Source organism: Pimephales promelas, chromosome 9 (assembly GCF_988280905.1).
Source record: "Pimephales promelas chromosome 9, fPimPro1.hap1.1, whole genome shotgun sequence".
Lineage (NCBI taxonomy): Eukaryota > Metazoa > Chordata > Actinopteri > Cypriniformes > Leuciscidae > Pimephales > Pimephales promelas.
In genome coordinates, this window is record NC_142777.1 from 16,896,065 (window position 1) to 16,912,000 (window position 15,936).

The 15,936-nt window shown below is 41.9% G+C and overlaps 1 protein-coding gene across 6 annotated transcripts in view; it reads right to left on the minus strand.

Moving 5' to 3' along the window:
• The window catches only part of cpeb4a (cytoplasmic polyadenylation element binding protein 4a), a 65,588-nt gene that overhangs the window by 9,404 nt on the left and 40,248 nt on the right, over window positions 1–15,936 (minus strand). For 3 of the 6 annotated variants that reach the window (XM_089134796.1, XM_089134797.1, XM_039648945.2), the window contains 6 exons: window positions 7,618–7,735; window positions 5,535–6,721; window positions 4,327–4,417; window positions 2,991–3,014; window positions 1,273–1,449; window positions 1,105–1,194 (listed from right to left, as the gene is read on the minus strand). In XM_089134796.1, coding sequence (XP_088990922.1) covers window positions 1,105–1,194; window positions 1,273–1,449; window positions 2,991–3,014; window positions 4,327–4,417; window positions 5,535–6,659 — 1,507 coding nt within the window. In that variant the 5' untranslated portion in view covers window positions 6,660–6,721; window positions 7,618–7,735. The other 3 variants (XM_089134799.1, XM_039648947.2, XM_089134798.1) reach the window with 2 other exon arrangements.

Below are 15,936 nucleotides of genomic sequence, written 5' to 3' on the forward strand. Positions count from 1 at the left end.
TGAAACTGTCTTTTGGACCTTGAACAGTTTGGTTCACACTGAAGTCCATTATATGGAGAAAAATCCTGGAATGTTCTCATCAAAAACCTTAATTTCTTTTCGACTGAAGAAAGAAAGACATCGACATCTTGGATGACATGGGGGTGAGTAAATTATCAGCACAAGGTTTTTGAAAAGTGAACTACTCCTTTAAGCTTGGCTTTAAGCTTGACCCAAAAATGAAAATGTCGTCATTAATGACTCACATGTTGTCCCAAGCCCGTAAGACCTCTGTTCATCTTCGGAACACAGTTTAAGATATTTTAAATTTAGTCCGAGAGATATCTGTCCCTCCATTGAAAATACGTGTAGGGTTTACTGTCCTTGTCCAGAAAGTAAATAAAGACAAAGTAGTCCATGACATCAGTGGGTTAGTTAGAATGTTTTGAAGCATCGAAAATACATTTTGGTCCAAAAATAACAAAAACTACGACTTTATTCAGCATTGTATTGTCTTCCGATTCTGTTGTCGACAGAACCGTGAGATTTCACGTAGTGATATTGCGCAAAGCTTCTGTGTTGCACGTCACATGTAGGCTCGGTCATGTGTGATGCGTGTGACGTACAACCTAAAAGCTTAGCTAAATGCGTAGTTTCATTACGTGAAATCTCAAGGCCAACAGAGAAGGAAATGAATAGTTGAATAAAGTCGATATTTTTGTTCGTTTTTGCACACAAAAAGTATTCTCGTCGCTTGATAAACTTAAGATTGAGCCACTGTAGTCACTCGGACTATTTTAGCAATGTCTTTAATAACATTCTGGGCCGGGCCAGTTTAGGTCCCTTAAGAAGTCTATGGAGGAGTGATCCAGCTCTCAGATTTAATCAAAAATATCTTTGTGTTCCGAAGATGAACGAAAGTCTTATTGGAAAGTCTAACAACATGAGGGAGAGTAATTACTGACAGAATTTTCATTTTTGGGTGAACTAACCCTTTAAACAAAGGTTTGCATCTAAGCTCCCTCGTAGAATTACAGAATTAATCGGCTAAAATGAGAGAAGCTGATCTCTGCATGACTCAGTCTTAAATGCTTAAATGTAGAGTTCTTGCACTCTGAAACTAACCTTTCGGTGGAAAATAAGATTTGCTTTCTGCTTTGTGTGGCCAGTCCACAAACAAATGTCCAAAGCGTCGGAAACTGGCAGTGATTTCATCTGAAATTGTATACATGACATGTTAGATGTGCTCATTTTACTAAAACCTGGAGAGCGACCCTTCTTATCCCTTAGTACCTTCATCTATGTCTGGAGGTAGACCACCAACAAAGACCTTGCGGGAATAACGCTCAATGCGTTCACCGTTCTGGTGTGGGAAACTGTGCGGTGAGCCCAGTCCACTCAGACTCTGATCAGACCTCTCATCCTCTCCGTAACTCCGCTCATCCTCCATGGGAAACAACGATGAGTGACCTGTCACACAAGAGTCCCAAAAGCAATTTAGTGGAACTAATTATGAAGCCACCTAACAAACCTTTATAAGTTTATAAAAGCTGCTGTAGCAATTAACAGAGTTCCTACTCAGTTTGGAAAAGTATAGAAGAAAAAAAAATGGCACATGGAAAAATATTTGTTTCCCTTTTTCAGTTTTCTGAAATATAAAATTACGTATTTTTAGAAAATAAATGTATAACACAAGCAGTATAATTTCATGGCAAAAGTTTAATGGCTGTTTAATGAATTCAAGCCGGACATTTTGATTGAGCAAATTTTTTTGGCTTTACCATGAGCAAGTCTCTTTTGAATTTTGAATTTCACAAGTGAATGCGCATGTGCCATTTGAACCAGCAACAGATAAAGGGGCAAAATTTAAATAAGAATATACTATGCTGTTTGGTTATTCAACATCAAACCATGATTACAATATCAAACTGATGTAGCAGTGTTGGGTTTCTCCATATTTATATGGATTTCTGCATTTTCCGACCAAAAAAAGTGTGACCTACGTGAATTAAAAATCACGAAGAGACCTTAAACAATTACTAAATAAATGTAAAATGTATTTCATGCACAGATTGCTTCTGACAGTGCTGCATGCTGGGTTTAAAGTGCCAAATGGGATTTAAAAACAAACGGTAACTGCTCGGTAACTGAATTTTGACAATGCATGGTTGTGAGAATGTGTTATTTCTGAGTGTGATCATCAAATCTCAAAGGTTGTAATGTAAATATATGCGCTATATGTTTCAGAGCAAAGCCAAAGCGCAGAACTGTGTTCATTTCCAGTTTCAATTTAAAGTAAATACCCTGCGAGTGCTGTGTGTTTGAGTAATTAAGAATTTGCATTTGGCAACACATGCGCAAACCATCAATCCAAATTCGTAATGTCAACAAAGCTTTAAGGTCTCCCTGCGGGTTTCCTCCAAAATAAAAACTCAATGGTTTAACAAACGAAAAAAAAATTATGACAACCATAAATGTTACTATTGTAATTTTACTGTTGTTTTGTAAAATAAAATAAACAAATGGTCATCCCAATTAATAAAAAACTACTACAAATAATAATAATTACAACAACAACAACAATTCAATTAAAATGTTTAAAACAGTCTATTATAATATTGTTTTGTTACTATGATTATTACCAAATATTTGATTTAAATTTTATAGTAGTTTAATTTTGCAACAGTAAGATATTTGTTTAGGATTCTAATCAAATATATGACGCTGATAATAATAATAATGATGTATAATACCATTATTTTAAATATAGTCAAAGTTGGGAAATTTGAGTATGAAAAGAATGGAATCTAGAAATGGAAAATGTGTAGGAAGCCTGAATTAACATCCATCTTCATTTGAATACAATGAGATGACAGTTTCTAAACAACAGAGCACAGAAATCTTGACTGGCAACCAACACAATTTAACACAAAGGCTGCATGCTGTAACTTGAAATTAAATGACATCAACCAACAGACAAAATTTATATACGCTTCCTCTAAGATCTTTACCTCGTCGCCTCCCGTAATTCCTTGCTGCATGTGAAATAAGACAGAATAAACTTGAGCAAAGACATTGCACTCAGATGCTATCGGTCTAAAACACTGTTGATAAAAATGGAAGATGTGTATTAAATGCACACAATAGCACATACAGTTAGTAGACATAAGTGCACAGGTATTGGAATTAAGCAAACACTGAACTATCATTTGGTTTAACACACTCATGCTTTTCAAATATATAATTCATTAAATCCTATATTTGTTAGAATTATTAATGTTACACTTCACCTCAATATTTTATTTTTTTTAAAACAAGTACCATTGTGAATAAAACAATGGTCTTCATCTTTTGGTCAGTCTAGCTTCTCCTTCAGAGGGGCTACACTATGGAATTCTCTCCCAATTGGACTCAAACTGCAGAGGAATATTAACATCTTTACCAGAGACCTTAAACAGTGGCTGAAATTGGGCCAAAGTTGTTCCCATGTGTAAATGATCTTTGTCTTGTTTTATAATGCGTTTTTATCTGTAGTAAAAGCCCCTATGGACAGGTGTTGAAAATTAGCACATGTGCTATTACACTTTAAACAATGCATCTGGTTCGTCCAATGTTATTGCTATGTCCATATTAAATAAAATAAAAATAAATAAAAAATAAACCAGTTCTGTGCAAAAACTACATATTAAACTCTCCAGTGTTTGTCCTAGGTAAGCCTTCAAGATCCGGAAGGGATCTCCATGTCCCTTCATTCAATATATTCTGTGGCTGTGCTTTCTGAAACACTCATCCTATGGCAACAATAAATCACAAATCCCTAACAGATTCCAAAACTAAACTTAGAACTGGGTTGTGTATGTGGGTTACTTGAACGCAGGAAAATGTTAGTATGGGGGACAGTTTATATTTGTCATATCGGTTATGACAAGAATGGAAATAACATGAGTTATATATTTTTGACTTTAGTTTGGGAATAAAAACGGGGAGTTTTGGAGAAATCAAGCGTTGTAATACAGCAGATGAGAAAAAAAGATCAAAAGGTGCATTAAAAAAAAAACAGCATGCATGATGCTGCAAATATAAGCATCAAAGCCAAGTAAACTAAGGCTATATTTGGTTATTTTGAGAAATAATATATAAAATACATTTAAATTCATAATCATGCATTTGAATATGCTATATTACGTGTTTGCAATGAATAACACTGAATCATAAACGTATAAATTGTCTGGCCTAAAAATTCCACATGATTAATCATCAAATTTAGTGATTTTTACTTGGAAAAGATCAACACACAAACACTCATGCGAGGCAGGATCTGTAACGGCACGGCAGCGAGTAAAGTACCTTTCAAGGAATCCTGCTCGGCTCTCATGATGTCGATCAGAGAGTTCTCTAGAGAGTGCATGCTGAAACCATCAAAGGACCGACTGCGCTCCTGCAAAAAAAACGACAAGGGAGATGTGATTAGGCCCCGTCATTCGGTCTGAAAAGTAATAAATGGATTTTATAAAATAATGCAGAGGAAGTTCTATTTAAGTGAAATCAACAGTTTCTGAAACGCATCCCGCTGGCACATTCACATAATTTTGTTTTGAAAAATGCAGATATATCTCATGCCACCCATGCAAACATGCAGCTAAGGCCCACATTAACACACAGAGACTGACACAGTTGGGCATTTGATGTGTACACCAATAGTGCCATTAGATAAAGAATACATTCCTAAGGCTATAGAGCAAGAAAATAAGTAATTCTCTGTGTACCAAGTCTGGTTGCTTGCAAAAGAACCCATGTTGTTTCCCATGGCGTCTGTAGTCACCTGATTCAGCCTGGATTGACTACAAACACTTATTTTGATGAAATGCACTATAACCCTTGGGTGTTTTAGCACAACAATCCTGTGCTCACCAACAGGAAAAGCCTTACAAACAATACAAGGTTTGTTCTTGGTATTAGGCTGCAAACTGAGCAGGGAGGACACACTGAGCATGTGAAACAGTGAGTTTTCACAGTTCCTGTGGTTGGAACAACAACATACAGTACAGACTCACTGCTAACAGGTCAATCATAAAAAAAAATATCAATTTTGTTCTAAAACAAGTAGAATTCAAATCATCTGTTGGTCTTCCAGTTACTAAATCTATGACAGATATGAAAAGAATAGCCAAATAGAATAGAAACCCTGATAATTGTCTTGACATAAGTGGATTAATGAGTGTCAGAGTTTCCAGTTCCCCTCATGTTGCCTGTGCTGTGTGCCATCCCCTGATCTTGACTCACTCAACCATGTCTTTTTATATCGTTGACAATCACAGCTTGCAGAAGTGGAGCGACAGCGCTGCATTGCTCATGTGAGCTTTGATCCATCGCATTTATCTTACAAACAGGCCACATGACTGCTTTGTCACTATCAGATTAGATTAACCCAAAGGGAGCAAATGCAGAAAGAAAAAAAAATGTAATCCTCGATACACGCATCTTTGCATGTGCTTACACCATATCACCATAAATCAACAAAAGCTAAAAATTAAGAGAGACTGGGCTTTGGTTACCTGAAATGGAAAGAGGCTATCGTTGCGATTTATGGTATCCTCCATCCAGGGTTTAGTGTTGAAGCCGGAATTGTTGCGGGGATACTTTTGAGTTGGTGTCTGGTTATTTGGGAAAGACTTCTTTAAAGGCGAAATCGAATTGAGGGGATTGACCCCTCCATTCAGGCCTCTTCGATACTCCCGTCCCTGAGAGCTTCCCCAGCCTCCGTACCCTCCACCGGGGCTCCATGAAGTTGAAGATGGAGTGGAAGAAGGGCTCTGATAGCTTCCCCAAGGTGATGGGGGCTTGCTCAGGTTATTCCCTAAATGGGGCAACTGGTTGAAAGCAGCACTGCGGTGGGAAAAGGGAGGCGGATGGGGGCTGGGTGAGGACCTGCGGTGCTGATTATGAGGGTGCTGGAAGTGGGGATGATGAGATGGATGGTGCTGAGATAGAGGCCCTATCTGGTGGGAGAAATTCCCCCCGAAACCTGTATTGGTGTGATGAGAGAAACTCTGAAATAGCAGCGGAGGAGGAGCATTGTTAGTAGTAGCGGCCTGGTTGAAAAAGCCAACCTCTTCAATCAAGGTGGAGGGGTTAGGCGGCATAGCAGTGGACCAGCTGCTGAAGCCAGTGAGGGACGAGGAAGAGGAGCTACTGGACTGTGCTAAAGTACCAATACCGGACGTCTCATGATAGTCAAAGCCTGATAACACAGGAGACTCGAGCCGCAGCGCCTCTTTTCCGTTAGCATTCTCCATGGTCCCTTTCTCCAGCTGATTCTCCTCCGGCATGGCGTTGTCCAAATCTGATATTATTCCTGGTGCTTCTTGGTGACCTGGTGGAGAGAGTGCTTGCTTGTCTTGTCCATCCTGACTTTCCAGTTGCGGCTGCGAAGCCTTGGACGTCTCAGACTCCAAAATATCATCTTGCATGTTAGAGTGGGTCGTCACAGCTGGGAAAAGCCAAGCGGATCCAACACTTCCACCATTGGTAGTAGTGTTGTTGTTGTTGCTGATGAAAGCTGGAGGGCTTGGAGGAGCGGTCTGGTGGTGGACCGTATGCTGCAGGTGTGGATGTATTCTTACTGGAAAAACTGATTTGTTAGCAGCGTTGTTTTTAACCAGAAAGCCGTAATCCCCCATTTATGTAGCTTAATCGAGTAAATCTTCACTTGTGCGTAATTCCCTCAGTTTCTCTTAATACCCTTGTGTGAGAGAGAGAGAGAGAGATGACTTTTTTTTTTTTTGAATACTAAACAGCTAATGAATCATGCATCCAACCATTATACAATACATTCAAATATGCAGTTTCTATTACTGTTTTACACTAACGACCTTTGCCGCCATTCACAGACACGCACAGTAGGCTACTGATCTATCATGGTTTTAATGATGGAATGGAATTTAATCTTAAATGAAATCAAGAGTAAGAGACAATGCAGCGAGAAACGCCATGGGGAGTGCATCGTTGATTTAATCGACATTTCTTAATCTAAGCCAAACGGGGTCGCCTTTAAACACATCACGACATGTCATCATGACACAAGGCCACCTTATCTAATAAATCCACACGCCCGCTAATGGAGGATTTTCACGTAACGTTACGCATTTAAGCAATGTCATCGCAAATGTTTCAAGATAATGCAAATGACCTACCGGCGTTCTTCCTTATTTCAGCAATGACCTCCTCTCGCTCAGCCATTTAAATACAGGAAAATGTTGATGACGTTTCAGTCTATGTGCTATAGACCGGGGCAGTGTCCCCCACAGTCCAAATTTTACCTTACAAATACTCGAATTTACATTGACGCGTCGATTAAATCCCACGGATGTGATGCCAAACGCTACTCGGCGAATTTCTAGTACATTTGCTTCATAAGCAACGCTAAATTACTTCAGATCCCGCACTGCAAACGACAACGTTCGTGTTCTGGTTTCTTAATGACACCGTGCATCGCAGTCGGCGTTATAATAAAGACAGCGGTTAAAAACGTCCACGCGTCTTCGTCGGGCAACCATTTACACTCGACACATTTTGGCTGTTTTTGCTAAGGATTTTTTTTTTCAGAATCTACACTGAGAAAGATACAGGTTTTCTTACGTTTCCAAGTTGCAAGGACGTGCTGCAGATGACCATGGTTTGTGAGTGTTGCAAACAACCGACCAATCCAGTTGAACTTCCGTCTTTAACCCCGCCCTTGTATAGCAGAATCTCCGCCCTGGTTTGAGTAAACGCGCAATTTGATTGGACCCGAGAATCCCAACCACACCTCTTTCTCAACCAGTTACCTTCTATCACCGAAAGCAGGATGACAGTACCTGCCCTGAATGTAAATACCCCATAGAACCGGCTTTGAAATGTTTAAATATTTGCTGTCTAGACAGTGTTTAAGGTCTATAAATGAAAGAATAGCTTCTATAATTATGTGTTGTCACATTGTCTGAATATCAAAACCAGTTGAGAGAGAAATATGAGATGTTTATATAAACGTTATCATTTTCTTGGTCTGGAAAATGTCAAGCATGCCTCGGGCATGCTTGACCAGATGAATAATTTATTTTTTTTCTTATCAGATTTGAAGGAGAAATATTGGACGAGGGAAGATAGATTCCTGCCTCGTTTTTATTCACATTCATTCAGTTCTGCACACTGCTTTTGCTAATGGGCAGACACAGTCTATATCTTTTTAATGATTGGGTTTAGAGGCTCAAGGATGCCTTCAGTAGGCCAGTTCTAGTGCTCACTGCAGCCTGCAATCCCATTAAAGTAAGCTGCTACTATTTTCAGCCTCTAATCGAGTTTTAGCGCTTGACTATTCATGCCTGGACCAGATCAAATTCAATCCATTTCTCTGCAGCAGCAAATAAATAAAAATTGGATGAATCTGTCTCAAGTAGGCTAATTCATTTTTTTGTGTAAGCTTTATGTCAAGTTTAGTGTTTGTACAGTTTATATGTCTGCACACCGACAGGATTTATGTGAGGAGAACTGAACTGACACCTTTGGAGTGTGAAACGGGGATAGATCAAATCAACGTTTTGAGCGTTGTCTAAATTTAAACATGTTAACTTAAATAAAAAAAAGAACCAGACGCAGAGATTGAGACTTTCTATATGATTTAGGCTACTTTAAGTACGAATAAATTACCTTAACATTTACGGAATTTAGCCTACATTCTCTAATAAATAGCACATGCAGATATTTTGATGAAATATATAATTGTATATGTTCTCCAAAAATAGAGCAATTACAATGCAACAAATCTGAGAATATAATAGGCCCTAACACTTCCCTAATCACACTGCATATTAAAAAAATAAATAAAAATTGCTGCCAATTAACTACAAACAACTTGAATGTTGAAGTCATTTGAACATTAATCTGACTCCAAATCAAATTAGTTGAATCTTGTATAACTAGAAAATCTTATTATGATGAGTCAAAGCAATGTAAAAACATATGTTGTCATATCTTGATCCTATTTTTTACAGTGACAAATTAATCGGCCGTGTTTAAAATGCACCCATCATTGACATCACTCACTTCTGTTTCCCAGAAAACAGGCAGAGCTGGGACCTGAATAACCATTTGTGGTCTTTGCTTTCATCAGTCTGTCTGCGGGTCTGTCACAAGATACTGTGCACAAGGGCATCTTGCAGAAGGACAAGAGCGAGGGGGCTGCTCAGAGGATTGAAAACCCAGCTATGTTCACCATAGCTCACAATGTTGTTCTGTCTGCCACATCTGCGTCGTAGTTGCTTGATAGACTTCGCCCCAGGTGATGCAATCAGTTTGGTGTTATTTCGCTGTTCAATGATTCAAGAAGAGGATATAGGTCCTTAGTTCTAGCTTTAACGCAAATTATAAATATTTGCAAGCTTGATGTGGCATTAAAAACTACCAAGATACATTCCCTTCAGCTGCTATTGTAATGTTGCATATCTCAACGCTTGCCGGCGTGGATGTTTCTGAAATAAAGCAATTAATTCAATCTCTCCATGGCAACAGTATGACTGACAATGGTTTGAAATAGGCTGCAGCAAATAGCACACTGTATGTAGCCCTCAAGGTTAAAGATGTGAAGGGCATGATTTCACGAATCAAGAATGCTTAAAACGCAAGCCTTTGGAAAGCAAAAAAAATGATCTGTGCTTGGTAGAAGAGAGTAAGTTGCATCATTAGGGTAGTCTGACTAAATCAGAGTCTTGTCAGCTCTTCAACCCAAATTCCAAAGTTCCCATCGACAGATCCCATCCTCAGCAGATCTTTGCCACATTTTCGGCCCATGATGGTTAAACAGTGAGCCATGTTAGAAGAGGGATTGAGGTACACTTACTGCAGTGTCATAAACCATGTGCAAACACTGCAACAGCTGGGAAAGGACCCCTCCCTCTTGTTCCTCCAATGTTACACTGACAAAACACACACACACGTGCACACTCACGTATTCACACACACTCCTCCCTTTCCATCTTTCCTGATGCGAGGCTTTAAGCTAAGCCCATGTCAGCGCATGCAGAGGGGGGACAGCTGGGAAGATGACCATGCAATTCAGCAGCATACAGCCAGTCTGCCTCTCTCTCTCTCTCTCTCTCTGACCTTCCTCAGTTTCTCACATTGATTCCCCTGCGGTCCTTTTTCAGGTTCTCGGTTTCAATGCAAATCTTCAAGCTCTTTTCCTCAGGCCTCTGTCTCTCTCACCGGTTCTTTTTCAAACTGTCCTTTATCTGCGTTAAAGGGGTGAAGCTTTAGTGTTGGTGTGCATTGACTGCTAGCGGTATGTGGCACATGCCCAGGCCATGTGACTAAGGGCTTTGGCCATGTGAGAACTTCTGCTTTGGCCTGGCAGCGGAGAGGAGAGTCACAGTGCAAGAGGATAAACAATAACACACATAGACACTCACACACACCAAGCGCAATGCAACAAGACAGGAGTACAATGACACTTTTGTTCTTGCACTGAATAGGCTATCCACGTCACGAGTCATGCACAGAGCAACAAAGCTCTGCGCAAGACAAAATCTTTAAATTGATATGCTTTGTATGAGTCCACCATATATTGTATTTACTGGAATGCACAGGTCATGATAGATTCATTTGGTTTTACTGTTGGTTATCTTTCAGCTCATGAATCATTGAAAATATGTCTTTCCAAAAAATCTCTTGCTGTGACTGAATATCCTCAAAGCCTCATTTGCATTTGTGTCAAATTAAATGTACTGTAGCATCTCCAAGTTTACAGATCCCTTGAACACTATCAGATTCTCTGCACTCAAATGATAGAGCAAATCAGATAATTCGATCAGAAAATGATAGACAGCATTTATGGGACTTGTCTTGTGGCCATAAAAAATCAATTTAGAACTTGGATGGGTCAGCGTAGAATTTATTGAGCACCGATTCGCTTGAGAGCATGCAACCTTTTTTAAACTAATGTAATGAAACAATTTGTTATCTAAATGTTGGCTTCCCATTGGTTGGTTCATTATGAAACTAACATTCCTTTCCAAAATAAATACTTAATTGTTTACTTGTATGCAATACAAATAAATAGCTAATTATATCAAAGCTACCTGGAGCACTTCACTGTCCCTGTTGAATCCGAGCACTCATTTCCTCTAGTCTAGATGGTCTAATCAATGGAGACGGGCCATTTCTCTATTCTTTACACCTGAGTGGGTTTCCCAGACCCCAGGCTCAAAGCTAACACAGCAGTATTGTACATCTAAGTTCACGTTAAGCCAGGGCAGAGTATTAAACCTTGCAGAGAGCGTATGTTGAGTCAAAGTTAGATGAGACATCATGTTGAAAAAGCGATAATCCATCTGTCTGTGTGAATGTTTTATGGAAGTAAAAAAGGAAAGTGAGAGATGTGTTGTACTGTTTCAGCCTGCCTCCGAAAGTGCTGATATTGTCTAATTTCATTCAAGAGGAAAGCAATGATTTCTGTGAGTGTTAGCCACACACCTAAGCCCGAGGCTCCCAAACTGGCTTGCATTCCCATGGTTTTCCTGTCTTGCTTCGACTAGAGTGTGCTTGTGGCCTCCTTTTACTTTTAGTAAGAAGTAACTGCGAGAAACTTGAGTTTGAATACATGCACACTCGGCACATTTTGGGTTGAAAGGTAACATGCACATGATACTGATATGATATATGTTTTTTTTTAAAACATGAAATATGGCAGCATTTTCTGAACTCAGATTTGCCGTTTTATCAATCAAAAGTCATTATAGTTTTTTTTAACATTATAATGTTTATTATTTTTCATTCATTGATGCACATAGTTTTCTTGGCTGACTACTAAATGCAGACTAAAGGAGCATAAGCCAGACAGCGTGTGCTGTATTATCAGGGTTGAGTGCGCGAACACAACAGAAATAGCTCAACGGAAGCACTGCTGTCTGCTTGCTTTAGTCTACAGATTACACCTGCAGGAGCACTCGTGTGGTGTGAGAACTGATTACACACGCGCTAATGGACTGCATATAGTGCAGAATTATGGCACATGTATGGCCATGTAGATTTATGACTGCAAACAAAAAAACAACAATTGCAAATCAAGATCCTATAAACCTGGACTTCAAACTCAGATTTGAGTCTATGGCCCAAGAAATGTCTACTATTTTGCATGAGTGTTTGTGCATAATCTATTGTGTTTAAGTGGTTGGCTTGGTCAAAGGTCTTGAATTGATCTTGTCAAGAACTGGTTTTGCCAAGAACCTGGCAAGGTCTGGGCTGGGATATTTAATAATGAAAGGGTGGGAATTCTGCATGCACAAAATTAAAATAAATAGTAAGTAAGCACAAACAATTAGCTTGCGTATTTCTGAACCTTTGACCCTCAGATCCGAGAACAATGGGATTTCAGCTGCTGTCAGCTTTATCTCTAAACCACCTTCATTATTCATCAGACTTTCGTAATCACTTATTCATGGCCCACATAGATCCTGGGAGCTTTAATTTCTCTCTCTGAAAGGCCTTTGATTTATAACGTGTGTCCTTACCTCTGTTTGTTTTACTTAAAGAAAACTATGTTTCGCTGTGTCAGGATGTTTGTTTTCATACACTCCTTATTCATGTGGGATCTTATGTTGAGATCTTCTGTAAATAGTAGAGTGCAGATGACAAACGTCAAATCCTCTTTCATAAAAATATTGTCACAACAACACTAGAATATATGAATATAACAAATAACAAACTAGGAGTAGGGAATTTAAGATAATTAAGGAAAATTTATAGGAAAATGTTGAGTTGATAACATATTTACCCTTAACCGCATACCTCGGGTCTTCATTGTCCCGAGACATAATTCACTAACCCTCCTGTCACGTTGGTTTGGGTTTTGGTTTGTTCATGTTTCATATCTTTTATTTTGTAATTTAGCCTAGTCATGATTTCCTGGTTTGTCATGTGATTCCTTTCCCTCATGTGATCTTGTCACGTGCTTCCCTAGTTTCATGTGTCATGTTCTGATTGGTTCCCTTGTCTATGTGTCATGTTCTCATTAGTTCCTTGTTGATTATTCACAGGTATATATTGTTCAGTAATTAGTCTTAGTGCATTAACAGCCCTCATGTTTTGTAATGTTAAATTCATGTTTATTTTCACTAGTGATGGGAAGTTTGGATCATTTAATTTAGTAGCTCAAACAGTACAGTGTAGGTGCTTGCAATGCCAAGGTCATGGGTTCGATTCCCATGGAAAGCCAGAACTGATAAAAATGTAAATGTGTACCTTGAAATGCAATGTTAGTCACTTTGGATAAAAGCGTCTTCCATTATGCATGAAAGTAAATGTAGAATGAACCTAGCACTTCGCCTCCATCAAGGTAACCATCCTATGTCTTAAGCTTTGCTATGTGCCTGGCCACGTCATGGCCACTACAGCATAATTTCCCAACTTAATTTTTGGGGGGGTATAATACTCCTGGCCACAGAGGCTGGTCCTATGCTGACTGTGGCCAACATGCCAATGTGGTCCCTGCCACTGCCGTCTGCGCTGCCTGTAATGGAAGTCGCCATCTGGTGTGTGTGGGCCACATGCACTCTTCCCGAGGTGGTGGCGAAAGCTACAGCTCCTCCTGAGGCAGCAGCGATGGCTGATAAACTCTGCCGCCCTATTCCACCACTGCACCACGGCCCAAGTCTGCCATTACCCCATGACCCGCCACTGCTCAAACGTTCATGCCTGCCACTGCTCTACTGTACATGCCCGCCACTTCTCCACCGCCCAGGCCCGCCACTGCTCCACTGTCCAGACCTGCAACTGCTCCCTCGTCCAGGCCTGCTACTGCTCCACCTTCCAGGCCCACCACTGCTCCACCTTCCAGGCCCACCACTGCTCCATTGTCCAGGCCCACCACTGCTCTACTGTCCAGACCTGCAACTACTCCACCGTTCAGGCCTGCCACTGCTACACCTTCCAGGCCCGCCACTGCTCTACTGTCCAGACCTGCAACTACTCCACCGTCCAGGCCTGCAACTACTCCACCGCCCAGACCTGCAACTACTCCACCGTTCAGGCCTGCCGCTGCTCCACCTTCCAGGCCCGCCACTGCTCTACAGTCCAGACCTGCAACTACTCCACCGTCCAGGCCTGCAACTACTCCACCGTCCAGGCTTGCCAGGTCCTATGCTGACTGTGGCCAACATGCCAATGTGGTCCCTGCCACTGCCGTCTGCGCTGCCTGTAATGGAAGTCGCCATCTGGTGTGTGTGGGCCACATGCACTCTTCCCGAGGTGGTGGCGAAAGCTACAGCTCCTCCTGAGGCAGCAGCGACCGCTGATAAACTCTGCCGCCCTATTCCACCACTGCACCACGGCCCAAGTCTGCCATTACCCCATGACCCGCCACTGCTCAAACGTTCATGCCTGCCACTGCTCTACTGTACATGCCCGCCACTTCTCCACCGTCCAGACCTGCAACTGCTCCCTCGTCCAGGCCCGCCACTACTCCATCGTCCAGGCCTGCTACTGCTCCACTGTCCAGGCTTGCTACTGCTCCACCTTCCAGGCCCACCACTGCTCCACCTTCCAGGTCCGCCACTGCTCCATTGTCCAGGCCCACCACTGCTCTACTGTCCAGACCTGCAACTACTCCACCGTCCAGGCCTGCAACTACTCCACCGTCCAGACCTGCAACTACTCCACCGTTCAGGCCTGCCGCTGCTCCACCTTCCAGGCCCGCCACTGCTCCACTGTCCAGACCTGCAACTACTCCACCGTTCAGGCCTGCCACTGCTCTACTGTCCAGACCTGCAACTACTCCACCTTCCAGGCCCACCACTGCTCTACTGTCCAGACCTGCAACTACTCCACCGTTCAGGCCTGCCACTGCTCCACCTTCCAGGCCTGCAACTACTCCACCGTCCAGACCTGCAACTACTCCACCGTTCAGGCCTGCCACTGCTCCACCTTCCAGGCCTGCAACTACTCCACCGTCCAGGCCTGCAACTACTCCACCGTCCAGGCCTGCAACTACTCCACCGTCCAGGCCTGCAACTACTCCACCGTCCAGGCCTGCAACTACTCCACCGTCCAGACCTGCAACTACTCCACCGTTCAGGCCTGCAACTACTCCACCGTTCAGGCCTGCAACTACTCCACCGTCCAGGCCTGCAACTACTCCACCGTTCAGGCCTGCCACTGCTCCACCGTCCAGGCCTGCAACTACTCCACCGTTCAGGCCTGCAACTACTCCACCGTCCAGGCCTGCAACTACTCCACCGTTCAGGCCTGCCACTGCTCCACCGTTCAGGCCTGCAACTACTCCACCGTTCAGGCCTGCCACTGCTCCACCTTCCAGGCCTGCAATTACTCCACCATTCAGGCCCGCCACTGCTCTACTGTCCAGAACTGCAACTACTCCACCGTCCAGGCCTGCTACTGCTCCACTGTCCAGGCTTGCTACTGCTTCACCGTCCAGGCCCACCACTGCTCTATGATCCTGTTTCAGTTCCCCTTCACAGGCCTGACCCTGCAGGTGTGTAACAGTCTAAGCATTTATTTTTTCCTGCACAGCAATAATTGAATCTTTGATGACTAAATAAGTGCAATTCACCTTTATTTCACAAGGTGGCAATGTCTGAAATACAATGATGAAGTGACGTCTCACTCAGTGCCACAGCAGACAGAAAACAAAACAATAGGAAGTATCATCAGCTAAAATTGAATCGGTTCAGCGATTTACTGCAGAGCAAGAACTGAACACGATCAAGTATTGTCACTGCTGTCACTTGATGGTGGACCTGGTGAAGAAGCTGCCAGCAATCAAAATATTGATGAAAACTGATGCTGAATGTACTGGAAAATGAGTTCTGACAAGGACAGTGATGATGGTATAAACCATCTGCTCAAACTGATCCCTTGGACGATACAAAACGTTAACAAAATATGGTATCTAATATCAGGAGAGTTTTG